General features: G+C 40.5%; 1 protein-coding gene across 13 annotated transcripts in view; it reads right to left on the bottom strand.

Moving 5' to 3' along the window:
- Positions 1-223: 223 nt before the first annotated feature.
- Positions 224-27,286, bottom strand: part of EBF1 (EBF transcription factor 1) — a 408,155-nt gene continuing 381,092 nt past the window's right edge. For 4 of the 13 annotated variants that reach the window (XM_033180440.1, XM_033180444.1, XM_033180446.1 and 1 more), the window contains exons 12-16: positions 18,299-18,364; positions 17,170-17,347; positions 16,334-16,513; positions 12,264-12,458; positions 1,171-3,423 (exon numbers count right to left, since the gene is read on the bottom strand). In XM_033180440.1, the coding sequence (XP_033036331.1) occupies positions 3,392-3,423; positions 12,264-12,458; positions 16,334-16,513; positions 17,170-17,347; positions 18,299-18,364 (651 nt within the window). In that variant the 3' untranslated portion in view covers positions 1,171-3,391. Of the gene's footprint in view, positions 3,424-3,464; positions 11,949-12,263; positions 12,459-16,333; positions 16,514-17,169; positions 17,348-18,298; positions 18,365-27,286 lie in introns of those variants that run through there. The other 9 variants (XM_033180448.1, XM_033180449.1, XM_033180451.1 and 6 more) reach the window with 3 other exon arrangements.

Genomic DNA, 27,286 nt, shown 5'->3' with positions numbered 1-27,286 from the left:
CCGCCGGCAGAGGGCAGCAGTACGCTGCGCGTGTTTAATTTGCATCCCAGATTAGCAAATCCCCAAGGACCTACCTAAGAAAGAGGGTGTCCCAGGACTACCCTAATTCCTTTTCACTGGGTGTCATGACTGATCTGAGTCATTGCAAACACAGACCTTTTATATTATGTTGGACTTTGGCTCATCTGAAATAGAGAAATGAATACACAACTAGGAGCTGCCATCACAGACAGGAAGTAACTTTAATTAAATATTGTGAAAGTTGAAAAGTTTTTACAGCTTGAAATTTTGCAAAAAAAAAAAAAATTATAACAATCTCTACAGTAGTTAGGTTCTCTAACGATTGAACTGTACAGTGTGTGTCTATTCAAAAAGTTTTGATAAGAAGGTGAAAGGTTAGTAGATTTAGAGATGACTTCATTTAAGCTGCATCCTAGTACAATGTGAGGCCAGGGCAATGTTATGCAATCCAGTCATCCAGAAGCTGTATTTTTCCCCCAACACTGAAATCTTAATTTAATTCTTTATTTCATTTTCTTCTTAAAGCCATATTCTGTATTTAGGGGAACATCTTTTATTTGTGAAACTTTTCTGGAGAAGAAAGAGGATCAGGGGGCCAGAATGTCTTTTCATCTAATCAATAGAAATAGAAGCAACAAAACACAAATTATACACATTTCAAAGGCTCTTTGGACTTTCAAGAAGAGTTCTAACCACTGCACATGGCTGACAGATGGGTAGCGTCTGTTGTCAAGGTCTAAGCCGGACACCTTCCCGACTGACCGTTCATTCCTTCAGAAACAGCTAAGGGGCTCACCAGACAAAATATGGCTTTAACTTGTGTACATATTCAGGCCAGCGCTTACTACGCAAATTCAGATAACCTTTCTGAGTACCGAGAAGCAATGCGTCCACCTTGCTTACGTTTTCCAGTTTTTTATTATTATTAATCATCATTATTATTTCTCACCATGAAAAATCAGCTTTCCTCCCTCCCTTACCCTCCCACAACTCCCCTCCCCCACCCACCCCAACCCATAAAAATCGCACTCTGACAGTCTAGTGAAAACCATTGCAAAATCCATATGGGGGCATGCACAGTTGCAGCATTGTTGTAAATGATTTCTTGCTCTACTAGAAAAAGTTACATTGTCTTAAGGTAACAAAACAGTTCTTTTGTGCTTTTCGATTTGTTTTTTTTTTTTTTTTTTTTCTTTTTCTTTTTTCTTAGAATGTTAGTGATGACTGACAGTTCTGGTGCACAGTTACAATGTACAAGTGAAATGAATATGATTTGCATTGTTAAGGCATCCAATCTGCTGGTTTATATTTATGTGAAAGACAGAGGAAATATACAAGCAGACTTAAGAACGAAAGTATGTTCATTGATTTCTATGAAGTTTCTCCCTAGAATTTAATGCACAAAATGCGTCACTCCAAAGGGAGAGATTCCATGCATATTAATAGAGTAAAACAGCATTAGGGTTGTTTTGTAAGCTTCCAAAGCAAAGGATACATTTTTTTTAATCTACTGAACTAAATACTACAAGAATAATATGCTACTTTTTTTTTTTTTTTTTGCCATATATTGGAAAAAACTTCTTAACTTACAAATAATACAAAAATAGACAATGACTTTTGGGTGGAAATTAAAAAAAACTGAAGCATGGTTTATAACAATACTAAAAATAACTATAAATGAAATGTTTAAAAATCACATTGAAACAGCGAATACAAGTGTAGGTGACCAAACAAATACGCACTTTTCACATAGCAAACATACACAATAAAATAAATTGGGGGTGGGAGGAAGAGAAAGAAGGGAAAAGCAATGTACAAATTTGAAAGATAAATACATTATTTATATGGATATTTTACAAAATCCCCTTTAAAACAAAAAGCCTTTTAATTAACTTTGCAAGTATGTGCAAGCTAAAGGTAGTGAGCTTTTTTTTTCTTTGCAAAATATGCAGTAAAATCTTTTTGTGATATTGAAAAAAATGTCTTAAGACATTAAAATGTATAAATAGAACAACAACTTTGGCAAAAAAAATCACAAAAAAAAATCTACAGTATTTATAACTACATACAAAAACACAAGAGCAAAGAAAATAATATCAGGCAAATGCATCCTCAGAGCTTTGCTGCATCTTTGCTATTAATTCTTATTTTTAAGAACACTTCCCAGATAACGAGAGCAAAAATTCCTATAGAACAGAAAACTATGTTTTGGAGGTCTCAACCTTCTTTTCCTTTCCCCCTCGGTTCCCTTTAACTCTTAATTCCAAAGCACTTAACCTGTTGTTTTAATCTATTATTTTACAAATGGTAAGGGTCGACTGACAGAGGCAGTATCTTGAATGGGAAAATCAAAATACCTGCCATGTTGCTTTTGTCAGCTTTTGGAAGATAGGTATGAAGTCGGCATTTAGGACGAGTAAACTTCTTTAAACTTGCAAATGGGGGAGTGTACGTGAGGTTTTGGCTTGTTAACTGGAGGGCAGAGTGTGGAATTCTGTGCCTGGACCCTGTTCCATGAAGTCTCAAAGGAGATTCTCACACAGTATGTGTGCCACCAAGCTCTCGAGAGGCCATCGGCTTCAGAAGAAACTGACTTAAGTAAAAGGAAAGAATGAGATCAGATTTAAATATGCAGTTTTAACAATCTGTCTAGAGGCACTGGATTTTCGAGTAGAGGGAAAAATGTGATCACTTACATCGTGTTTTAACTTTCCAGGCTGCATTTATTTACACAGTTACTTAAGACAACAATACAAAAGAGAGAAATAAGCTTGCACTGCTAAGGGGTGGCATGTTAAGTTAGATATTGAAAATGTACTGTCTGAGCTAACTACCATTTGATATGCTTTAAGGCGCAAAAGCCGACCCTTAGTTTTTCTAAAAAATCTAACTGGCATTCCTATTCTGTCCCATACAAGCTTTTTTTTTTTTTTTTTTTTTTTTTTTCCTTTTTTGTAAATATCATCACTTCATTCTTCCTTTACACAGCTTTAAAAACATCATAAATTAAAACATGGAGTCTTATTTATAGTGTCCCTTGTATAGAGCTTTACGGTTTATAAAAGACAAATGATTGCAGAATTAAGCTTAAAAAAAAGAAAAAGAAAAAGTGGATTTGCTTTTGTCAATACAGAATAAATATATCCCCCAAATACTTGGGAGGTACAACTTTAACCAACACTCTGCACTTGCAGATCCCTCTTCCAATTTCAGTATTTGCAAGCTCGGTGATTTTGTTTAAAAATCTGCAGTTATTGTGATTCCTCTTAAAAAGGCCTGAGTTAAAAGTTCCACTCTGGGACTTGTATCAGATTACTCTCTGTAGCAGAATCCAACCTCTTCATTAATACAATTCTTCAAGGCAATTCTTTCACATAGGAGGAACAATCATGCCAGATATCGCTATGGAAAGAGAAGACAGAAGTCAATGGTTTTTTTTTTTTTTTTTTTCATCCAAACTTCTCACTGAGAAAAGTAATAAAGATTAAAAAAAAAAAAAACCCACACACAACTATGTTGTTTGAATATTAACTACAAATTTGCTCTCATCTTCTCTGGAATGAGTTTTCGTTATAAAATATACATGTGCTTTATTAAAATGTATAATAAATCAGCATGGGCATGTGTCTTTAAAAGAACAAAATATCCTAAACATCCCTCCAAATCTGATTTCAATTTTAAGGCATAACTGGAAAGTTGCATAGTTTGAATACCACTGCGAAAGTTGCAGCTTCGAACCTTGCAAAGTAGTGAGAATTTTCAGTTTGTCATTCTTTTTTCCCTCCCCTTCACATCCAAAATATAAAGAAGTGGTCCATCCGAACTGCATGCAATTTCTACAAAAAATATGGCTCTCCCTGTCCTCTGTATTAGCACAAAAACTGAGCCACAAAGCAGAAATCTTGAATGCCTTTGCTTAGGCCCTTGAGCTGGGAGAAGGAAATGCCAGCTACAGCAGGCCTTGTTCACTGGGAATATAAAGTTGGGAGAAAGCATAGCTGGGAGGAGAAGACAGGTTTGCATGAAACTGCAGAATGTCTTCCATATCACGGCTTCACTCAACGTTTTGGGAATGATCTGACCATATTTCCTAGAAAATTGTAGCCTGGGAAAGCTGGAGTGAGATCCTGGGGGAAAAAGAAGGCTGTTTGAGGTAACCAAAAATTGTTGAAAGCGTTCAGAGCTAGGAGGTCGCAGATAGTGGTATTTAGAGAACACAGAATCAGATAGGCCTGAGTCCCATCTCTGGCTTTTCTGCTATGAAGCTCAGCTTCTGTAGCTAGAATCACAGCAACACTTAGGGTTATTGGAGAGGTGAATAAAATGATATATGCAAAGTGCTTAGCCTGGGTTCAGCTCCTAGTGAGGACCTGATAGAGGTTAGCTGCTGGGATTTTTAACCCACCACTTCTGCTGCTAAACTAGCTGTGTGACCTTGTGTTAATTGCTTAACTTCTCTGGGCTGTATTTGCTCTTATATCAAATAGGCACCATCCCATGTGGCACACTTTGTGTGATTGGTGGGAAGAATAAAAGGATAACTGTAAGAAAATTAAAACAGGGTGGCAACTTTGAAACGTGTCAAGGTGAGAGAGATGCTGCTATTATAAGCAAGGGGCAGCCGTCTTTGGCTCCCAATGACGGTTGAGTGTCTTGTCAGGCAGAGAGAGTCATTGTATTCTTTTTATGGCAAATCTAAATGTAAATTAATGTTCTTGTCAGTGATGACTGTGTCTAGGAAGTGGCCCTCTTCGTTTACTAATGATCATGTCTGGAAGAATGTGCCTTTTTAAAAAAAACAAAACAAACAAAAAAACCACGAATCCCAGTACCACAAATCCTGCAAGTGGATACAGGGAGGCTACCCAGGGCTCTTAGCCCTGAGACCCCCACGTTCCTCTGGCTTCCCCACCCCCACCCCTGGCATTTTAGATTCAATTAAAACAAAAACCAAAAAGTATTTTGCCAAACACTTTTTCCGTTAATTTTTAAACCCATCTGTATTCACAAGGAAATTCAATCCACATGTTTCTGATTCATTTACACATAAATCATCCAAATGTTGTTTTGCAAGAGCCGTTTTGCAGCCCAAAAGCTCCTGGAGTCCTTTCCGTAAGCCCTCATAAGCCTTTTTTTCTTAGAAACAGGAAGTTGTCTTTTGCCAAATGCAGACCAACTTAAACCCCCAAAGACTTGGGATCAGTTGGAAATGCAGTCCCCCCAAGATTCAAGTGAGTCCTAGGTTTGACTGAAACCAGTGTTTCAATCCAAGCCTTAACTGGAGAATTCGAGATGCTATCGCTCCAAAGGCAAGGAGGGGTCTTTGCTGTGTGACAGCCCAGCATGGCTCTGCCTCCCCAGGGATCTTTTCATCCGAGCTGGAGGTAGGTCCAGGCAACTTTACTAAAGGCAGCAGGAGTTTTAAGCCTGTAGCAAAAGGTGCAAGTCTACATTTGCTTTCCACCAAAATCTAATCTGCGTGCCTGGCATTAAAGAGCAGTTCCCTATAGTATAGTCACACAACTCAGGCAGTATCAATATGATTCAAAGCAAAGGAAAAAGCTAATTTGGTTGGTGGGCCCAGCCAACATTTATCAGCTGGACTGTGAAAACATCCCATTTGAATGACCAGAATTAAAAATACATATATATCGAAGCAGTCTTTTGGTACCCAAATAATGTGTTAGATCAACTAGATTAAGCCTCCACTTAGGGCCACATTAAAAGTTCTAAAGCAAAGCTAACTGATGTGCCAGTTCATAGCTAACAGCACTTTTTAATTTGAACTACTGGGGCTGCAAACTCCAGCACCCCAAGAGCCCAGGCTGCGAACAGGAGTGAGTGAATCCCCTGGGTGGGGAAGTGAGGATGGAGGTGATGATGCCAAGGGCATGCCTGGGCAGTGACTCAGCTCCTACCAAATGCCACTGGGCAGGAATGCCTGCTCGCAGCCACTGATACTCTCAACCGTTTCAAGAGAAGCTGGAGATGTAGAATTTGTTTTTTGTTTTTGTTTTTTTAATGAAATAGCCAAGTTTACACATGATAGCAAAAAATTGAAATTAATGATATATGGGTCTAGGGGGTGGGTTTGGCCCACTCCTACTTTACTACTTCGCCTTCATCGGCCCACAGACTTCTCTGAGCATCTAATGGGAGCTGTGGAACCTCTCTTCAAAAGAGGTTGTGATGTCTTAGTACAGGGTGCTAAGTGTCTTCATGAGGAATTTTCATGTACCCCACTTGAGCGAGACAGCATGCCACAGCATTTCTGGAACATTCTAAGACCAATGTTGCCCACACCCAGAATTTTGCATGTAACATCAAAGTGTTACAGTTCTCTAAATCCCAATCATGACTTTCTAAACAAGGGCAGAACCCTTGCTGTTGAGTAAATTATGGGAAAAGGTCCCTGCCTGTGGCTTCTAAGCCTAGATACCTCCAAAGAGGCCCTTTTAATAGAGAAACTCACTGCACAACTGCCTAATGATCTTGAGTTTTAGGAGTTGTTTTTCTTATATCTGTGCTGCAATCTGAAGATTCATTATGTGGGTGAGAGGGATGGGTGTCTGGAGCTTGGAATGTTCCAGAAATGCCGTTGGCATGCTAACTTGCCCAAGTGGAGTGCATAAAGATCCCCATGAGGACACCACCCTCTCAACACCATGTGCCAGGACATCACAAGACCATGGTGGCTCTGCCATTTTCCCCAGCAGCTGGATGATCATGTTCTCTGATGGAAGCTCAGAAAACTATTGCTTTGAGAGGCAATGCATTTTTCATTACCGTTTCTACATTTTTGATAAAAACAAAGACAAAACAAAGTTCTGCAGAGCTGGGAGGGTTTGGAGAGGGTGGAATGTGGTCTTCCCCAAACCACCACATGTGTAAGAATTATGAGCTAATCACTCGGGAGGCTGAGGCAGGAGAATGGCATGAACCTGGGAGGCGGAGCTTGCAGTGAGCCGAGATCGCACCACTGCACTCCAGCCTGGGCTAAAGAGGGAGACTCTGTCTCAAAAAAAAAAAAAAAAAAAGAAAAAAATTATGAGCTAATCAGGAACAGCGGGGTAAGTGAGTGAACTGAGTGGGTAAATCTTGCACCGACTGAATATGTGCATGGAAAAAAATGACAATTCCATAGGATTTGGTCCTGGGCTGCATGATATCTAGGGTTGAGAAGAGCCAGCCTGAGCTTCAGCAAGGTGGAAAAGAAAAACATCAGTATATGGATACTATTTTTGTGAAATTACTCTGGCCTTTTTGTTAATTTTTCATGCATAGACTGTCCAGGACATGGCTAGGGTTTGGAATCACTACATCAGCGGGGGTTCCAATGGCATGTGACAGCCTTCTTGGGGATGCCTCTCTCTTGAATAATGAAGTCCTCTGAGGCCTCAATTGCCTGAAACCCAAGCTCTAAGCAGCATAGATTTCAGGAGAAGGGAAGAGGACATCTCTATGGACAAAGATTGAGCATAGTTGGTGACTCAAGTCTTTGGCTCTGGAAAACAGACACAGTTAGGTAGTCTGGGACCAGGATTTACCAATTGCTTCACCTGCATAAGAGCAGAAAGAGGTATCTCTGCATTTTTCTTTTTAAATCCAAAATATAGTTGCATTTTCCAAAGTTTTTCATATGACATTAAGTGTTCTTAACATGCAGAAAAGGACTCTGTAGGCAAATATGTTTGGCAAACTAAATGAAATAGTCATTTTTATTTAACTGCAGGATGCCCCAGAGACTTTAATTGTGGATGTCCAAGATACTGATCCAGGGAACACCACATTCCAAATTGTTTTGACTACCATATTTTTATTTTTTAACAAGACATTTTGTGAGGCTCCAGAAGTTTAGACTAGAGTTGCTTTAAAAAAAAAAAAAAAAACAACCACAACTCAGATATATGGTAACTTTTTCAAACGTTTTATCTACCTGGCAGAGAAAGCCAGCTGGAATCATGATAGAATCTGTGAATCCTACTGTTCACACCACATGTTATCCAGGACATGTCTGCCTCTGCTTCTTGGCTAAGGTTGTCTTCAGTACTTCTGCTGAAAGTGCTCCTTGCCCCCATCTCCCTGGGCCTGAATCCCACTTGCTCCTCATGGAGGCAACCTGTTCTGAATTCTCCTTCATCTTTCCTTCCTCTGTACTTCCACAGCTGGGTGCCCAGCCTTTCCCAGACAGATCTTCCTTATTTACTTTGGTGTCATGTCTCCCCTAATACAAGGAAAGATTTTATGGGCAGGGTTTTGTAGCCCTCATGGGCCTAACCTAGTGGCTTGAATATAGAAACGTAATATAGCATAGGGGCTTAACATAGTCCAGTCAATCTGTCTGGGCTTAAATCCCAGGCTTCCTTGTTTGCTAGTTGTGTAAATGGGGACAAGCCAACTTAGCTTCAGTCTCAGTTTCCACATCTGTATAAGAGGGACAATAGACAGGCTACCTTAAGGGTGGTTGGGAGCCAGGCTGGGAATAAGCCCTCCTAGTCAGTGGCTGTGTTCACCATTATCACCACCAAGTGACATTGCAGTGCTTAGTTCTTGGGAAATAAACATGCATGTAGTAGCCAGAGGAGACTAAGGGAGCACTGATGGGGAAGAGGTCTTTTAGGAGTCGGCTTTAAAAAACAGAACCATGTACAGTTAACAGAGTGGTAGTTGGAGGTAAATATGCCTTGAAAACACTTAAATGGCCTAAATGTGGCACCTCTCATCTTGTTTACATGGGCAATTTGCTTAACCAAGACTTCCTAGTCACTTGCCCTGTCTTAATGATCACAATTATGAACTAGGTGGGTCCTAATGAAGTAGGTGCTACTGTAACATTGAAAAGGAAAAAGGTGGAATAAAACACTTCAGGGATCCTTACACCGATTCCATAACCTGTCTACATCCTTTTTTTTTTTTTTTTCTGGTAGAAATAGAGTTTGGAAAGTTAAAGATGAAGTAATTCTGATTGTCACCTTTCTCAGCAAAAACTTCTGTGGCGCAAGCAAGAGTGCCCTGAAAAACTGGTGCTGCTCATCTAAGACTGGGTCCTCTTTGCCCTGCTGGAGATCGTGTGCAGAGGGTAAAGGGGCAAGTCCCAGAGTGTGAGCCCCACCTGCCAGCCCAGCACCTGGGGGCACAGTGGGCAGACAAAAGAGCTTAAAGTGAGATATTTACATTAATTTAACTATTTGTATGTCTATCACTGACATCTCAAAAGTAGGGATATTTGGTATACGACAGTATAAGCAAAACAAAACTTTTTTTTTTCTTTTTCTTTTCTTTCTTTTTTTTTTTTTTTTAAATAGAGTCTTGCTCTGAAGTGCAGTGGCGCGATGTCGGCTCACTGCAACCTGTCTCCCAGGTTCAAGCAATTCCCTCCCTCAGTCTCCCTAGTAGCTGGGACTACAGGCCACACCACCAGGCCCGGCTAATTTTTGTATTTTTAGTAGAGATGAGGTTTCACCATGTTGGCCAGGCTGGTCTCAAACACCTGACCTCAGGTGATCCACCCACCTCCGCCTCCCAAAGTACTGAGACTACAGGTGTGAGCCACCACGCCCAGCCCATTCTTTTTATAGTTGTTGTTTCATCATGCTCAATAGTCAGGGCATGGGATAGGGGAAAATTCAGAAAAGTCCCCTTGACATTTGTTCAATCAGAAGGAAAGGGCAGTGTCATCCACAACAGTGAATCCAGCAAGAGGTGTGTCCCTGAGTCAGACCTCAAATCTCTCACGCTGTGGCCCTGTGTTAGGAAAGGTGACCGAGAGGCACAGACTCGGCGGTTATTCAGAGAAATGGGGACAGTCTCTGTACTTTTGGGATCTGTAATTGGGTAAGAAGTGGGTTAGAAAATCCCTGGGAGGACAAATGTACAAACTTTGTCTGAGTCCCTGTCCTGAAGCCATTTCATCATTACTTAAACACGCACATACCCTCATCCAGATCCTGGCTTTCAGGTGATAACCAGATCTCCTGAAACCCAAGAAGTCATACGATCTGGGCCCAGCCCCTGTTTCCATCCACTTCCTGCTTCCTCCTAGGACCACAGGGCATGAGAAGACATCGGGCCTCCTGGGAGCTGCCCCCTTCTGTCACTGTTGGCCTGTGATAGAGCCGCTGACCTTCCAATAGCGGGGGCCTTTTCTTCTCCAGTGCTTCCCCTCAACTGCTGATTATAAACCCCATCATATCTGGTTCTGATGTCAAATCTATGTTTAGCAAGGGCTGAGATTGGCAGCTCAAGAATGGTAAATTTTTGCTTTCCATATGTATGATCATTATTTAAACCTATTATAAGTTATGTTCGCTCAAGCATTATATCCCTAGTTTGCCAGCTGGAGGTGTACTGAGGGTGACAAAGCATTATTTTTAGCTGAAAGAGAATCAGATTTGCAGGAATGGGTGGCTGTACTTTGTGGGGGTGGGCATTTTCTATCATGAGTAATATTGCCTGAAATGTAGTTGCACAGGCAGGCTTTTTTTTTTTTTTTTTTTCCTCTTTCCTCTAAGAAGATGGATTTGCCACTGTGTGTCAGAGTGGGGAAGAGCAGCGTGCTCTGTGGGGCACTGAATCTGGCTGTGCTGGGAAGATTTGCAAGCAGGGTTCTGCGGAGTATTTTGAAGAGTCCTTCTGGAGGCAGAAAGACAATGTGATCGGGTGCTCAGGCTGTGGGGTCACATGGCTTGGGTTCCAGTTTAGCTGTACTATTTACTAGCCATGTGACCTGGATCAAATTGAGCCTCAAGTTTCCCATCTGTACAATGGGACTAGTGCTGACATCATAGGGTCTTCAGGAGAATCACTATATGCTTACCACAGTGTAAAGCATCCAGCAGACAGTATGTGTAGACAAGTGTAAATATGCATGTACTTCTACATAAGAAACAGAGCTGAGACATCCCAGATATGTGCACTGCCTTCCTCACCCCTCCCTGACTTCCAGGCTGACCTCCATCAGTGAGGTGCCAGCCACCAAGGGAAGGCACTGTGGGAACCTTTGTATGGCTGGGCTTAAGGGCACAGACGCTGATGGGACTTACATTCATCTCCACCGTTTAACCGGTAAATGTCTGTGGTCAGATATTTACCCTCTTTAAGCTTCCATTTTATCATCTGCACAATGAAGACCATAGTAGCTCTCATACTTTAGGAAGATATGAGGATTAAATGGTATAAAATCTGCTCCGTGCATAGGACAGCTCCAGGTACACCGTTCAGTGCTCAATAAATGGTGGTCGATGAGTTTATTAATCTTATCTCCCTACCAGCTGCCTTAGGAATCCTAACTATGTCTCTTTTACCACCTCTGAGTAATAAAGTATTTAGGAGATGAATGTTTGAGTCTGAGTTTGAAGCCAGCTTCTGCCATGTATCAGCTGTTAAAAGTCAGGCAATTTCGTGACCTCTCTAACCTTTAGTTTTCTCATCTGTCAAGTAGGAGATATGAGTACCTACCACACAGTCCTGCTGGGGGCAATGAATGGGGTTGCGCAGGTCTCAACATATGACACACAACACAGTGCTGAGCTCATAAGAAAAATGTTAGAAATGGTGTGCTCAGTTTTAAAAGGTGGGTAACTTTTTATTCTTAATGAATGAAAAGGTCATCTCAACTCTTAGCAACTATTTTATTTTCCATATGCAATGGTGGGAAAGTGATTGAACAATTTTAGTATGAACCAGAATACTCTAGTGGTATTCTGGGGTTTCTTAATCCCAGTAGGAAGTCTTTGACCTTTGGTCTATGATGCTCTAACTTCAGGGCTCTGATCAAGTTATGGCTCATCCCCTCCCTGTTATCAGCACACATGTTCACTCTGACACAGGCAACAGGAAGGGAAGGTTGAGTGACCTACTTCAGGAGAAGGCCAGTCCCGGGAGAGACCCTGCACTGGAGAACTTGCTAGAGTCCACAAAAGACTGATCTGATAATGGCGACCATAGGGAGTGAAAGAGGAGAAAAGAGAAATGATGCTGTTAGTCAGTAGAAACAGTATTCCCAAGCAAATCCCGGGCCTGAGCTGAATTGCTGAAGTTGGAAAGAGGACTGGAGAGATGAGTATGGCCAAGGGCCAGGGCTGAGGAGAGCAAACACAAAGGAACAGAAGAGATGAGGGCAGAGAGAATCAGGCAGGGCCCAAGGCTGATTCCCTTGGCAACAGTGATGCATCTGCTTCAGGCCCTGGGAGGGTGAAGTCAGGGCACTGGATCTGGATTGGCAGGTGGGGCCTGGGGCTTACCTTGCAGGCTGTTCCCGTTGGTGCTGGTGCAGGTGGGAGGCGGGGAGGTCTGGGGTCTGACGACTGGTGCGAAAGCACTCTTCTGTTTCACGGCTGAGACCATGTTGGCTGGTGAAAAGGAGAAGATGCCCGAGGAGCTGCTGCAGTTGGAGGGGAGACTTGTGGAGGAGGCCATGGTGGGGCTGGATGGCACTACTGAGAGGGTCAATGAGAAAGGAGAAATCAGTGCCTCTCATGGCATCCTGAAGCAAAGAAGCTCAGTTCCATCCCTCACCCAGCCACCTTGCTCTGCCCCGCTCAGACAATGCTTCCAGCACAAACCTTCCCTGAATTCGCAGGCTCTTGTCCACTTTTGCTATACAGAACTTAGCATGTGCTACCTTTCATTACTGGGGATCTTTTATGTGTTTATTGTGAGGCCACTGTGTGCCAGGCAGTGTGCTAGGCACTGGGTCATCAGCAGCAATTGCCACTAAGGGAAAATGACCCCTGGTCATCAGCCCAAGGCACTAACCAATCCAAATGCACCAAGTGCCTTTATGGGGCAGAATACAGAGCCACCATCCTTAGAGTATTCCAGGCCAGGAAACGAAAGTGCAACACCCTGTTAAGAGGGTGAGAGTAGCACAAAACAGTGACAAAGATGAACATAGCCATCTCAGTGGAGGCAGGGAAGGGAAATCAGAGAAGGTTTCATAGAAGAGGTGTCAAGGGATGCATCCCAGGTAGAGCCTAAACTAAGGTTCTAGGAAAGGGGCTGGGGTAGGGGGAACAGGAAGAGGCCAGCTTGAGAGGATGGCCACCAGACTGCCACATGCAGCATTTGTGAAAAATGCAGAAAAGTTCCAAATTCTTTATATCTGCCATGGGATATATGTGAATGTTTGGGAATTAATAAGCAGTAGGATCAGAGCCTTACATAAATACTCACAGTTTGGTAGTAGTAGGGAATACAGATAACCAATGATGGGAGAACTCTGGCAACTCAGAGAAAACCTAGCAGTTTGGGGATATGAAAGAGCTTGGTAGATGTACATTCTCTACCCACCAGGATCCTCTTGGCCTGGGCTCTCATCTTTTGTTCCAGGCTAATAATCTCTGGGTTACTTTAGGAGACAGAGATTTCACATACGCTAAGTCAAGACTAATATTTTCATATACTCACTTTCTATTTCCTCCATTTCCTGCAGGAAAGTATGTATCCTAGATATTTCTTCTATTTTATTTTTTTTCACACAACTTAATAAAACATCAGATATTGTTTTATCATTCACAAGAATCGTCACGTCTTTTTCATCTTGTCATGGGCAATGCAATCTTAAGTCAAGGGCCCATCACATACTTTATTTTTTTATTTTTTTAAAACCGAGGAAGTGAAGCAAGCTGGGACTCAGAAAGTAGTGTAGCAGCTAGCCCAAGGGCCATAGCTAGAATGCGCTGAAGCAAGGAATCACGCCCAAATTCAGAGCTCTTTCTGCTAAGCTACCCTGCAAAGGAAAAAGATCTCCAGGGGGAAAAGCCTCGTTCCCACGAGCCCACCAGCGTCCAAAGAGCTGTTTGGGTGGCCTTATCCTTTGGAAAGTGGGAATCCAATTGGTCATAGGCAACAGTTGCCATCAGGAGAAAATGACCCCTTCTACTCAGTCCAAGGCACTACCCAATCCACATGCACTGAGTGCTTTATGGCGCAGAACGCAGAGCCGCCATCCTCAGAGTTTTCACAAACATTTTCGAAACTGTACTTTTTCTTTTAATGAGGCCAGCATTTTTATACATCTCTTAGGATTTGTAAATGTGAAAATACGCTCAATAATAACACCCATTTAAATTGCAAAACTCCTGCACTGGAGGTTTGATTTTTAAATATTCGTAGACTTGAAATCCTGCTGGTTCACTGAGGAAGGCAATTAATCTCATTGGCAAATGCGATCATTATGTGTATTTAGAGGTGGGGAGTTTTGGGGTGGGGAGGGGGAGGTGCAGTTAACAAAGGAAGGAGTAAAATATAGTCAAGCAGCTCCATTTGTTATAACGTTATTAGTTATCAGCCACCACACCAGAAAGTGTGTTCACCAGTGGAATGTCTTATTTTTTTATTCCATTGGAATTTTTCAACATGAGTGCTTTATGAATAATTAAATATTACGGAGGCAAAAATTCAAATCAACTGGGCTTTGTGTTTATTGTTTTATTTGCATTTGTGCAGATAAAACCGTCCCATCTGAGAGCCTATTTGAGAATTTAATACTATATTTGTGAGCACTGAGAAAATCAATTAATGGAAATTAAATGTTCAAAGTTTCACAGTCTGACAGATGCAATCTCAGGCTGAAGTGGCTGAGTGTCTGCACAGGCTTGAGGAGAGCAATCCAACCCCCTAAACTGAATTGCTACCATATAGCTATTAGTTTATTGATTTAATTAAGAATGCCACCTTTTAATTTTCAGGTCATGATCAAAACATTTTCTGATTGAATAAATGGGAGAACACTGAAATGATAGATCTCTATGAGAAACAATCTTTTGATAAATCAAAATCTAATGTGAAACTGATCCTAAACATTGACTCGTGAGTAGACAGACATAATATATACAGATTATTTGGGGAGTTGTAAATGTTCAACAAACTGCTGATTCCAAACTAAGTAGAAATGTGTAATTTTGTGGACTTTGAGCAGAAAAATTCACCCAGACAGTAAAAGTCTGTAAGTACATTTTCAGAAATAACTTCTCTTAAAGGGCAAGAATGATCTTTCCTCTTTCAAAGAACTAGAACAATCCATATTTTCACTATGAGAGAGGGCATCACTTGTAGTATTTTTAGCCAAGACTCCGTAAGAAATCATGAATATTCTTTTATTTAATGGCACATCTATCTGTCCTTCTACAAATATCTAAGAGTTTGGCCACATTTTGCACATCAGAAGAGTCACTCGCAATGCCCAAGATGAACTTCAAAGTCAGAGAGAGATCAAGAGATTGTAAGGACATGGGTTATGACACTTTATAGATAAGGAGGGCAGTTCTCTGAGGTTCTTTAGAAGCAATATAAACGTACCAAAATTTTTTTGTAGGCAGACTTCTTTAAGGCAGGGACAAGGCACCAAAGAACATTTTTTGTATGTGTATGTGGTTTTCTTTTCCTTTTTTAAAAAAATCTTTCCAGATTTCTAGAGAAAAGTGTTTTGATGTGTTGTTGTTTTAAGTATACACCAAACGCAAACGAAGGGGAAAAATCCAAGCATTAAAAAATAAAGGAGTCATGTAACTGAAGGGAGAGAGGTTAAGGTTTAGACTATTGTTACTATGTTATACCACCACCACCACCACCACATGTTATTATCTTTGCATTATTATGATTATTAGATTTACTAAATGTGCCTCCATGTATCAGGAATCAGGACAAGCTCACTGTATGCATTATCTATGTCTCACAACACTGGATGGGGTCTGTGCTAGTTCCTTCTCCATTTTACAGATGAGAAAATTGAGGCTTGGAGAGGAAATGAACTTGCCTCCTTTCATGTAGCTAATCAGATGAAGTAAGACAAAACTAATAGATGTTTTGGGCTTACGTAGATGACAGATATGGTGTCCTCATTGTTTATGGGGTTTTTTTGGTTTGTTTTTTTCTCTGAGACAGGGTCTTGCTCTGTCACCCAGGCACTGTAGTGCAGTGGCACAATCATGGCTCACTGTAACCTTGAACTCCTGGGCTCAAGCAAACCTCCTGCCTCAGTTTCCTGAGTACCTGGTGGTAACTGGTAAAGGTGGGAGTGAGGAACTGGTAGAAATGGGAGTCAACCCATGTTCACCTGACTCGGAGCGTGGGCTCCTGAAGCGACCTCATACAGCTGCTTTGGATGGTAGCAACATTCTGACTGTTAGGGAGACTTTGTAGGAAGGAAGGTGAGCACTGGAGAACGGAGATTCCTGCTGGAGATGGTGCCTTGCAGGATGGAAAGATAGGAGCCCTCAGACTGAGAAGCCCTGCCCACTGGGCCACATGGCACGATGCCAAGTTCTTCTAGCGAAACATGAAGGAACGCAGGACACGCATCTCTACTTACTGGCATAGGGCGAGTTGGCAGCTGAGCCGTTGAGGAAGGTGGGGGAGCCGCCCAAATTGGACATGGCGGCAGAGCCGTATCCGTTCATGCTCGTGGTGACGGAGTTATAGTTGGTCTGCTGGGGAGTGGTGCTCGGCACGTACCCGTGTGGTGACACACTGCTTGAGTTGCGGGTGAAACCTGAGGGGTGGGGGCAAAACCAGGGGTGAGGGTGGCATTCGGATGGTGGCAATCCTGGAAGACTCGGGGAAAGGAAGGTCTCTGTTTCTGGCCCCGTCGCCACAACACAGAGGGAAGGGACTGGGTGATTCATGTGCGTGGGTTGGTGGTGCTAGCTCTGTGATTAAAATGGGAAGCGAGCAAAAGACACATTTCTTAGGAGATCATAAATACTTAGCAGGGCCATGAGAAGTGGCAATGCTGGGCCTATAAATTATCATTTTAGAGCAGAAATAAATCCCGATCTAAGAGATGTACCCTGGAGTTAACAGGTTCCTATTCCCTGGGCAAGAATGATGTGCTTTGGGCCCTCAAAACTTTAATTCCATCCCTCTTTGCGATCTGTCATTCATAGTTTATGGTGAAAAGTTAAATGTAGAGAGATGGCTAAATGCATGCATCCTTTCTAGCCCCCTATATTAGATTACCAGAATGATAGCTAGGACCAACATTGTACAATAATATCTTATACACACAAACTAAGAATCTCCCTTTTGGGATGAAAATAATTCTTTAATGTAAAAATTGTTCATGACCAATAAATGAGGAGATGGGGTGCTTAAGGTTGGGGAGGGAGAGGGAAAACGTGTGAGGGAAGAGAAAAGCAAGCTTCTGACCCTGATTGGTGGCTTGTGATGCCTCGGAGACATTCACAGCCAGTTGTCCACTGAACGAATTCACGCCCATCATCCCTGCGTGGACCGAGGTGTTAGCAAGGGCCGGGAGTTGGTTGTGGTTGCGGGGAACACTGTACAGAGCCTCGGCAATGTCAGCTGCTCTCTTCAGAATGATTTCCTGAAAAGTCAAAGGAATATCCCCTTTAGCTGTCCCCAGTCATATTCCCAATAATACCATTTTTTCCAGTGCCAGGCACCGTACTCAGGGTTTTCAATGGTCAGCTGCATTAACTTCTGTGACCCTCCTGACAAACCTGTTATAGTAGTCTCACCATCATCATGCCATGGGGAAACTGAGGCTTGGAAAGTCAAAAACTGCACCTAAGGACGCTCACCTATTTAAGAACAGAGCTGAGATTCATAAGCCCATTTGTCTGATTTTGAAAGTCCATTATCTTAACATGCCTCCATACTGCCCTACAGTCCATACAGGACAGCACCATGAGGTTTTCCATTCTTCCCAATAACGTGTAGGAAGTCTGAGGTTACCCAGGGGGAGAGGGAGAGAGGCTGCAGTTCACCTCCCCTGTTGATGTTAAGGGAAGGTTGTAGATGACTACCTGCATTCCTGAGTATTAATGCGACTGTGTCCCCCAGACATTGACTCAGGTTACATGAATGGTTTGTCGGACTCAGTTTCCTAAGCTATGTGAATCTTATACATGAAGTTCTATGAAACAGAAGCAGGCAATACTATTCAGGCCTTGTTATACTTTTCGGAGAAAAAATTAAACCCTCTTTCTCTTCCTAAATTTGCTTGAAAACCTGAGAGAAATAAAATAAAGCACCAGTAACTCTCCTCTTCAATTATGAAGTATGTTCCCACTAAAGATTAGTTTTAAATGGACCACCTTTTCTCATACGGACAATGATTCAGCGGAAAGGGCAATAAAAGGTTTACAAAAGAGAGGATTGAAGAGTCTTGCAACATGTTATATCTGAATTACTTATACTCTTAACTCATGCACATGGCTTTTATATTTTTTGGTGCTTTCTCATTACGATATGGAATCTGAGATCTTTAATTGCATGTGGCAGTCCACACAGGCTAGAAACCCACAGCGCTCACCTGGTTGTTGTGTGGCATCCCATACAGAGCTTCTACCAGATCCGCAGCCCTTTTGAGTATTACTTCCTGTCAAGAGAAAAGCAGATACAATCCTTTGAGTGAAGGCAGGTTGTCGTTATCTTTAGACATGATCACTTTCCAGTCCCTCTGGCTATACTTTGCCAAGGTACTGCTATAAAGGCCATAGCTTGGGGAACCCCAGAATGGCGTTAAATCACCAATTTGTCCCTGTTCACATACACACTTAATTGAGTCAAAAGGTGAGCATCATTGGTACTGTAAGATAAAATACATCACTCAATAGTCTGCCATAGGCATGATAAAGCACTCATATGTTTATTGCTGAATACAATTCCTAGGTCATTTACTAGATGACTACAATCGATGTCATTCAGTGCGTGGTATGAATCCCTAAGACGTGTTTATTTTGCACTTAATTGCTTATTCCAGGAACCATGACCTTATCAGCCAGGTCATTTTCGAGGGATTTCCAATCAATCTTCAGCTACTAGAAGCATGTAGTATTAAACTTCTTTTTTTATCTCTCTTGGATGGCAAAGCCATAATATAAGCGGGTGATGTAGGAAACCCACATACTGAGGCAATGCACTGTTTGTCAAAAACTCTTATGAAAGGACTCTCCTTTCCTCAGAAGCCCCTTCTGCACCAATTTTCATTACTGGCAGTATCTAATTCTTTTATAGCAATTATTTGCTATTTCAGTATTGTTTGTGATTTCCCCCATTTGCTCATTCATTCTCATCCGAGATATATACTTGGCTGCTCATTCCAGTTGAAGAAAAAATATCTCCCTCTTTTTACTTAGGTGGACTTCCATATTTAGCCTGCATGCTTGGTTCTAATAATAGGGAGTACTCTACAAAAGTGAGTATGGTGCTGATATTTTTGGTTCTAACTAAATTTCTTCAGATTCATTTCCACTAGAATGTGAAAAGGAAAGCAAAGTTGAGCTTGATCTATGTAAAAGATAGGAGCTTGTCAGACAACCAAACCTAAGGGTGTGGTATGATCATCAGAGGTGATTTTCAGGAAGATATGGTTACCATTTTTGGCTGTGGGTAAAGTTTCAAACAGAAGTGTAACTTTAAATGTTTTACACAATAGATTTCTACATGGAGAAGTAGTGCTGTTCAATTTTCATAGACTGCAGTCGCTGATCAGAAAATAGGGAGATAATCGCATTCATTTTGCTGTCACCATAGCCTCTTCAAAAATCTTTGAGCAACTCTTGAAATGACAAGCTTTTAGATACATATTAGCATTTTTCAATTTTAAATTCTCTATAATATAAGATAAAGTAGTTGTCATACTACAGTAACTACTTATGACATATCTAATGTCCTAAATTCAAAAATAAGATAGAGGGGTTTTCAGTTCTCAATAAACATTTATGCTTGCCTTAAGCTGATAGACCCCCTTTATAAAACAGTTGTTATTTTTCATGTAGGGAGTAAATAACATTATATAATCAAAGGGGTTTGAAACAATACATCTGAAATCATTTCTTTATTTTTTAATGTAAGCTATAAGCTAATTTACCACTTTTTGTTCACTGTATTGTCTGACCACAGCAGTTAATAATTTACTATGGTATGGACACACTAAACCCTATCCCCAGATCAAATTCAGCCTGTATTGCCTTCACTAAAGCCTCATGGCTTTATCTGGCTCTTAGGAAAGATTAAAACAAAACAGGATCAAGTGAGTTTATTTACTAAGATTTGACTTCGCTAGGCCTATATTCATTTATTTCTCCAAATAAATATTTACGCCAGTGTTAGGGCTGGGCAGGGAAGTATTTTCCTTTCTTTGCATTTTAGGGGGAAAAAAGCAAGTCTCCTGTTTGTCAAAAGCATGATGAGGCACAGAAAGAAACTACACTTATGAACTTCGCTCTTGTAACAATTGGGGACTTAGAACAGTGTACCTTATTTTAATTAATTTCACAGAAGCAGGGAGGAGGGATGTTGAAAATTAAACTCCAAGATCTTTGAAGTTTTCATAAGCCTGAAAAAATACCATCTATCAGTATATATTGTATATCCTTAGTGTTAGAGTTTTTCAATGACATAATCTACTTTTTTTTTTCTCCTTATATCGATATCCAGAGCTCTCATCCCCATTTAATCATTTGAAAATAAAACACGTGGATCTTGTTTCCTAAAGGAGCATCCTTCTTTGATCCATGATGCTGCCTTCTTTGATCCACCATGCTGGGGCATGTTTTCCCATTGAGTACATTGCCATAGGTAGATCATCAGCACAGCATCATTTCAGGCCAGCAGTCTTGGATTTGAGGAGTGTGAACCTGGATTTCTTGTCCTGTGAGGGACACCCTTAAATAATACCTTGCCCATCAAAAAATATCCTTCACTGTAGTATCAACTTGTAAGGATTTAAGAAAGACTTAGTTCAGCTTTGCCCATGTGATTCGGCTTCCATTAGTTATTTCTGCAAATGGGAAGGAGAAAGGAAATTTCTGGGTCCTCTATGAGTTAGTACAATGGACCTGCAAGGTGCTTGGATTTTGGTGACCAGAAAATTGCTCTCACCTCCATGTCATTACGCTCCCAGTGAACTAGCCCCCGAGCGTGTTTGTGTTGGGGATCTAATATATTGCCTTTCAATCAGAGCTGAGAGCCACTGAACACACAGACAGAACATGACGAGCAGGTCAGGAAAGCAATAAAGATTTTACAGAGCTGTCCAAGGTGCTAAATTTACTCAATAATGGGTTTGGCACCATAGTGTTAACCTCTCATTTACTACCAGTTTGAGGGACTAAATTGAAGTAGCTGACTTCATTTACCTTGAAATGTATATTTTATGACATTATGTAAGTAGATTGAAAGGGCACTGCAGTTTTAACAATTTAAAGGCTAAAGCATGTTTAAGATGAAACTTGAATATTTATTGTATATTGCACTTAAAGTATATAGAATGTTAAAATATATTGATTAAATTTGTAAAAGGCATTATAAAAATGACAGGTAGTATAAAAGATGTATGTCTTTTAAAATCAAATTGATAGTGTATGCCATCTCTTCTGTGGTCACAAGTGTAATTTTTTTGCAGTTTTATATGGTAATTTGAAAAATCTGTAATTTCACATTAGGAAATGATTGAGCCTTGGATGTTAAAAAAAGAAATTTCCCATAAGGGGAAGAGCTGGATGTTTCATGTAATCTTTTGTCTCTAAAATTGTTCTTAAATTCTTATTTTTTGTGGCATTAGGCAGGAGCACAATCTAAGAATCCTCTCATTTTAATATGCAATTTTAATATTTCTGAAAAGAACGAGCACTTGACTAGTACTAATATCTAATGTTTCAAGGAATTTATTTGTCAGGGGAGATTTTCTCTTCTTTTCATAATGTTTAAAACGTCTCCCTGCTTGCAGTTTCAAACATAAGAGTGGATATTAGACAATTCCAAGATAATTAATCCTATCCTTAGGTTTGTTTTTTTTTTTTTAAAAACCCTTTTGGGAATTAAAAAGACATATACTAGTATCCTAAATATTGAAAAGCCCCAGAGTCTCCTTGTAGAGGTAATGCTTGTTCTCCAATCTACATCCTGAGTCAGACAATTTTTCTGTTCATGGCCTTGGATTTCTTCTCTTAAAGATAAAAAAACAAAAAAACAACTTTACTCCTTAAAAACAACAACTACTTTTCACTGATTGATTTCATCTCCCAATCAAAACCTGGCTTCACCTGTCTTGCTATGACCATAGGTTGATGGTTGTGTGAGTGGGGGTCTATGGAGAAAAATGTGGATACATTATTCTTACTCTATTTAGAGTCCACAGAAATGTTAGGGAGACTGAAGGAGGAATGAGGTTCCAAGAAACAGTTCAGATGTAGCTGGCATGAGTTTTACTTATATTTTAGAAGCTTTGTAATAAAAATGCTGAATGGACTACAAATATAAAGGGAAGATTCAACTTTACTTTCTACTTTGCAACCCAATCAATTAGCAAATATTGTTTGAGCTTTTAGTTGCCCTGTCATCATATGTGGATCTTATTCTCCAGCAACTTTCAGGGCACATTATCTTCCCAGCACTGACCTACAAGGTTTGATGAGAGTCACAAAAGGTCGTCGCCATCATTTTGTCCTACCATATTTATCCAATCATCTCTCCCTATGTGTTTGAAGAACTGCTCTCTATGCCTGTCCTCCCCAGCCTAGAAGTAAAACATTTGGCTCCTTTCTATCTCCATACCTTCGCTCCTTTTGTCTTTCCCTTTTTTTGGGGCAAGGCTGGCTTCAGTCTGTGCCCATTGACAATGCCTCTTTCCATCCTCTGAAGCCTGGTACTGAAGGGGATCGTGATGGTATGGTAATGAAGGAGATAACTCTCATTTATTGAAAGTGGAACAAGAATTTATTCAACCTTCATAGAAAATCTCTTAAGGTATTCTTTCTATTACCGTCTGACAGATGACGAAACTGACACTCAGCGAGGTCAGCTAACTTTCCCAAAGTTTCCACCGCTGACTAGTGGCTGAGCATGGATTCAACGCCAGGCCTGTTAGACATCAGAGCCTGGCTCTTGAAAATCACACTGTTCTATCAGAAATAATTCCTGATACCCCAGCTCCTAATCTGATACCCCAGTTCAGATTCCCCAGCTCCTAATCTCTCTCATTTCTCTGAAAAAGAGTGCTGACCATCTGTGTCACCCAGCACAGCACAGAAGTACATACTAAGAGGTCATTCTGCTCTGATCTGAAGTGTGTTAGTCTTCATTCTCCATAGCTAGACTGCAGAGTTTTTGAGGCCAGTGATAGGTCTTAATCTCCTTCTCTAAGCTCCTACCATAAGGTTTAGCAAACCACAAGTCTTGAGAAATTCATGTTGATGTGTTAATCTAAGATACAGTTACTGATTTTTAAAAATATGCAATTTGTATGATGAAATAACAAAGTCATATTTGGCATGGTTTATAAAAGTAGAAGACTTAATTTTGGTGTTCCATTTAGCTACAGACTTTTACATCCAATATATAAATTCCCAAAGGTCAAGTTTTGATCACTGTGAGTTTTTTTATGTCACTTTTTTATGAATTTGCTCTTTCATTCCTGCTGGCTTGGACTTACATTTTAATTTTGTGATTAATATAATGAATCATGTCTAGTACAGACATTATCTCAAGTTATAAGCTGCTAGCAACATGAGGTTGGTCCTTATGTCCTCAGTCTTTTATTAGCTATACTCTTAGGCCCTTGGAAATAGTTAGGTATTTGCACATTCATAGAAAGACACATTGGGAACCAGGCATATCATGACAAATATGCAGACATAGTTAACTCATCTTCTATTTTATGAGTTAAAAATCTTAGGATTATTCACCATCTGTGGGAGTCTTCTCTTTAGCATTGGACCTGAAATCTATAGCTAATATGCTCAAGTTCACTGGCCAGTACTGGGCCCATTTATAAACCCAGTTCAATGTTTTGGGTAACGCAACCCCAGATGAGCAGGGAAGATAGTCTGAACTTTCTTTTGTTCATAGCATGTGTAGGTCAACTAATAAAGCCAATAGATACCCATACATGAACACAACATTAATTTTCATATTTCAGCATTAGATTTTGAGACTCGGGGAACTCTACCCATAAAATTAAAGCCCAGGGATGCTTCAGTAATTTGGGAGGATAATCTGTGCTTGGCTTTATGCTTACCCAAATAGGAAACAATGTTTTCAGGGATGTAGATGGAAACAAAAAAAAAAAAAAAAAAGAAAACTACAAGCATCAATAATCTAAGTCAAGTTGAGTTGGGTGATTTCTGAGAAAGAAGCACAATACTTCTCTGTCGCTGCACATTTCCCTAATACCCATTTATCACCAATCTACTTTGCCTTATCAGGGGATTCAAAATGTAGTGGCCAATATCAGCAAGATAAAATGAAGTGAAATGACAAAATCACTCTTGATGTAGAGATGATAAGTACCTATCAATGAAATCAGCATTGATTTCACTGCCTTCCTTCATATAGGCTTTACTGCAGGACCCAGATTTTGATGTGTGCATTCAGCTCCTAGACTTTAAGTCCTGGATCTTTCCCCACTGGCTTCTGAAAGCCTGGGTGACATTACTGATTGGAAAGGCTGAATGCTGAAAAATTGATTGGAAGTTTCTTGCAGCCCATTTCTTGCAGAGCTGGATGTACAATGCAATAAATACTAGTTGTCCTGAGATGTATATCTTTGGAGGGTAGTTTTACGTCCCAACTTCCTTTGTGTTTATTCAGCCAAATGGAAAATTCCACAATGGTAGACTTTGCATTCTAAAAAATCAGTATAATGAGGGCAGTGAGGGAAAGAGTAAAACAAACCAAAATAACGCTTGGGCACCGTTTAGTTTCCCATCCTCTGAGACATTCCTCAAATTTTTCATTTTTCTTGTAATATAAACTTCTTGAAATAGAGCTTACTGCAGATCATTAGAAGCCTTTAGTGTCACACTTGAAACACTCTTTACTTAGCAGCCCTATGACTGAGAAGAGTCACTTACATTTAGCATGGATCTAATTAAACATGTTTCTGTTGAAAGGGGCATTCTCATTATAGCTAAGGACCACTTTAGAGTAAATTGAAATGGAAAGGAGGAACATAAATGAGGTACAGGTAGCAAGTAGTTATTTCCAGGGAGGCATAAAATGCCAAATGTATAACAATTATGTTTTACAACCCCGCATTCTAAAGACTTCGTAGTATTTTAGTATATAAGAAGATTCAGCTGAAGCTTTGACTGCCCTACAGAACATTCTAGTGCATACTTTTTGCCCAGAGTCTTTTTAAAAAATGAAATTCAAACCACAGTAAAAATCTCTAGCCATTTCCAGAACAAAGGAATTAAACATTTTGAAAGAGTCTACTGCTATTAATACCAGAGGCCAAGGCACCAAAAGCATTCTAGTCTGGAGAAAAATGCAGCAGAAGGACCTCTTCTGAACCTCCTCTAATTTTAAAGTTGATTTTATGTTCAGATTAGATGATAGCCCTCTTACTTCTCAAACATATTATTATGAATCAGCATGCGGCGTGGTTGGAGATAAACCAGAAAGCCTAGCCTTTGTTAAAAACATGGTGTAGGAGACTCTGAATCATATAAAATTAAACTAGGTTGTAAGCTAACACCACTATATCAACGTAAGACATAGTAACTTATGTGATTGACTTTTACAGGGGAAAGAAAAAGGCTGTTTTCAAGCAACTGTTATTGCCTCAATGGAAAAAAAAAAATCAATGAAAGTGAAATGAACAAGAGATTTTGTCTGAGTTGCAGTTAATACCACTGAAGAGCTATGGATATTAAAAGGTCAACAAATAAATTAGCCAGAGTGTTATGAAATGAATGATTTGGCTCATAATTTTATTGAGTGAAAATTGTTCGCTGCCTATTAGACCAGGTAATTTTTATCTGGTGCCTCAATTACTGTCCCGTAAGCAATAATATAGTTGTAAGAGCTGTTGGTTCGATCGTGTGACCTCTGAGAAGCTGGCTAGGACAGCTGACTTTACTATGATGGATAACTAAGCTTGGGCTCCATGAGGTGCCAAGCTTCCCTTTCCTGCAAGGGGATCTCATAAAAGAAACATTACAGCTTGATTCATTTTACCAAAATGTTCGACTTTTCAAGTGTCAGCAGTTAAGTATAAATTGTGAAACCAGGTATTTCTGAGAAGAGTTATGACAATGGCTTTCCCCTCCCTTTTTTTTGGTCTCCTGGCATTTTCTTCTAAATGGTGTCATGGTAATTGGTGAATGGGAGCCTGGGGTGCTTCCCGCCACAAATGCAGTGAAAAATGGTGTCTGCACCCTTGTGACTATGACCTGCTTGGAGGTACAGAGCTGAACTTGGTAACCTCTGGCGGGATCTTCTTATTCCAATTCATTGTACTGGTTTAAGACCAACGCTGTGGGTTAGGTCCTGCTGAGTGCCTTGGAAATCGACTTTCTGATCAGGATAAAAGTCTCTGCTTAAAGAGAAAGCTCTGGACAGAGGTGCCTTTTTCAGGGGTAGGTTGTAAAGTCAGCACATGAAACAAAAACGGCCTAGAGTCAAAATTACCCTTGAAAATCTTTTAAGTCACCTTTAAGTTGCCAAGGACTGGGCTTTTAGAAAACACAAAAAGCCAAAAATTAACTACTTCTGTTTCTCTTTGTCTTTTGACTGTGGCTTCTCTTTCCCTAGGCCAAGGCTGAATAAATACCGAGCTTAAAAGTAAAAGCACTGCTCAGTAAACAAAGAGATGTATTTGTCATGTACACATACGTGGATGTGTTTGTATGTATGTTTGGTGTGTGTGTATACAAATGCATGTGTATATTTCTATTTTTGGATGCATACTATAGGGAAACTTGAGTGATACGTTTCCATACTATATAGATACATAAAGGAGGCAAAAATATAATTTGCTTTTGCTTCTTAAACTGTTTAGCATGGATATCATCGGTTATTATATGTATCTCCAGACAAACGATATCTGTAAATGATAATTCTCAAGGCTTTACAGATGGTCCTGAGTATAACTGCAATTAGAATCCACTGCTTCAAGACTGTTGGGGCTTGGTACTTATTACTCCAATGCTCCACTGAAGTGTTACTCAGGGCTGAAAATAGTGAGCAAGGCTTAAGACCTCCAAGCGTCTCTCTTCCGAAGGGCTTGAGTCTTTAAGGGGAGGATGTTGGGTGGCTGGAGGTAGAAATGAGTTCACTCCTTGGTTCTCCTGTCACCTACCCTTGAACTAATGAGTAATTGTGTTCAATGCCCCTGTACGCAGGGTGTGATATGAAGTAGGTTAAACTTAATCCTCCCCATCAAGAACTCAGTGCTAAAAAAGAACTTGAAAGTGTTCCAGCACTGAGCTATTGGATAACGGTTATTGCAAGTCCCTCCCATAATGACTCTGCAGCTAAAGAGGGAAAGCATGATACCCAGGGTTTGTTTGCA

The sequence above is a fragment of the Trachypithecus francoisi genome, unplaced genomic scaffold (assembly GCF_009764315.1).
Source record: "Trachypithecus francoisi isolate TF-2019V2 unplaced genomic scaffold, Tfra_2.0 Lachesis_group2, whole genome shotgun sequence".
Lineage (NCBI taxonomy): Eukaryota > Metazoa > Chordata > Mammalia > Primates > Cercopithecidae > Trachypithecus > Trachypithecus francoisi.
The sequence above is the reverse complement of the archived record's forward strand: the minus strand, read 5'-3'. Positions and strand labels throughout refer to the sequence as shown.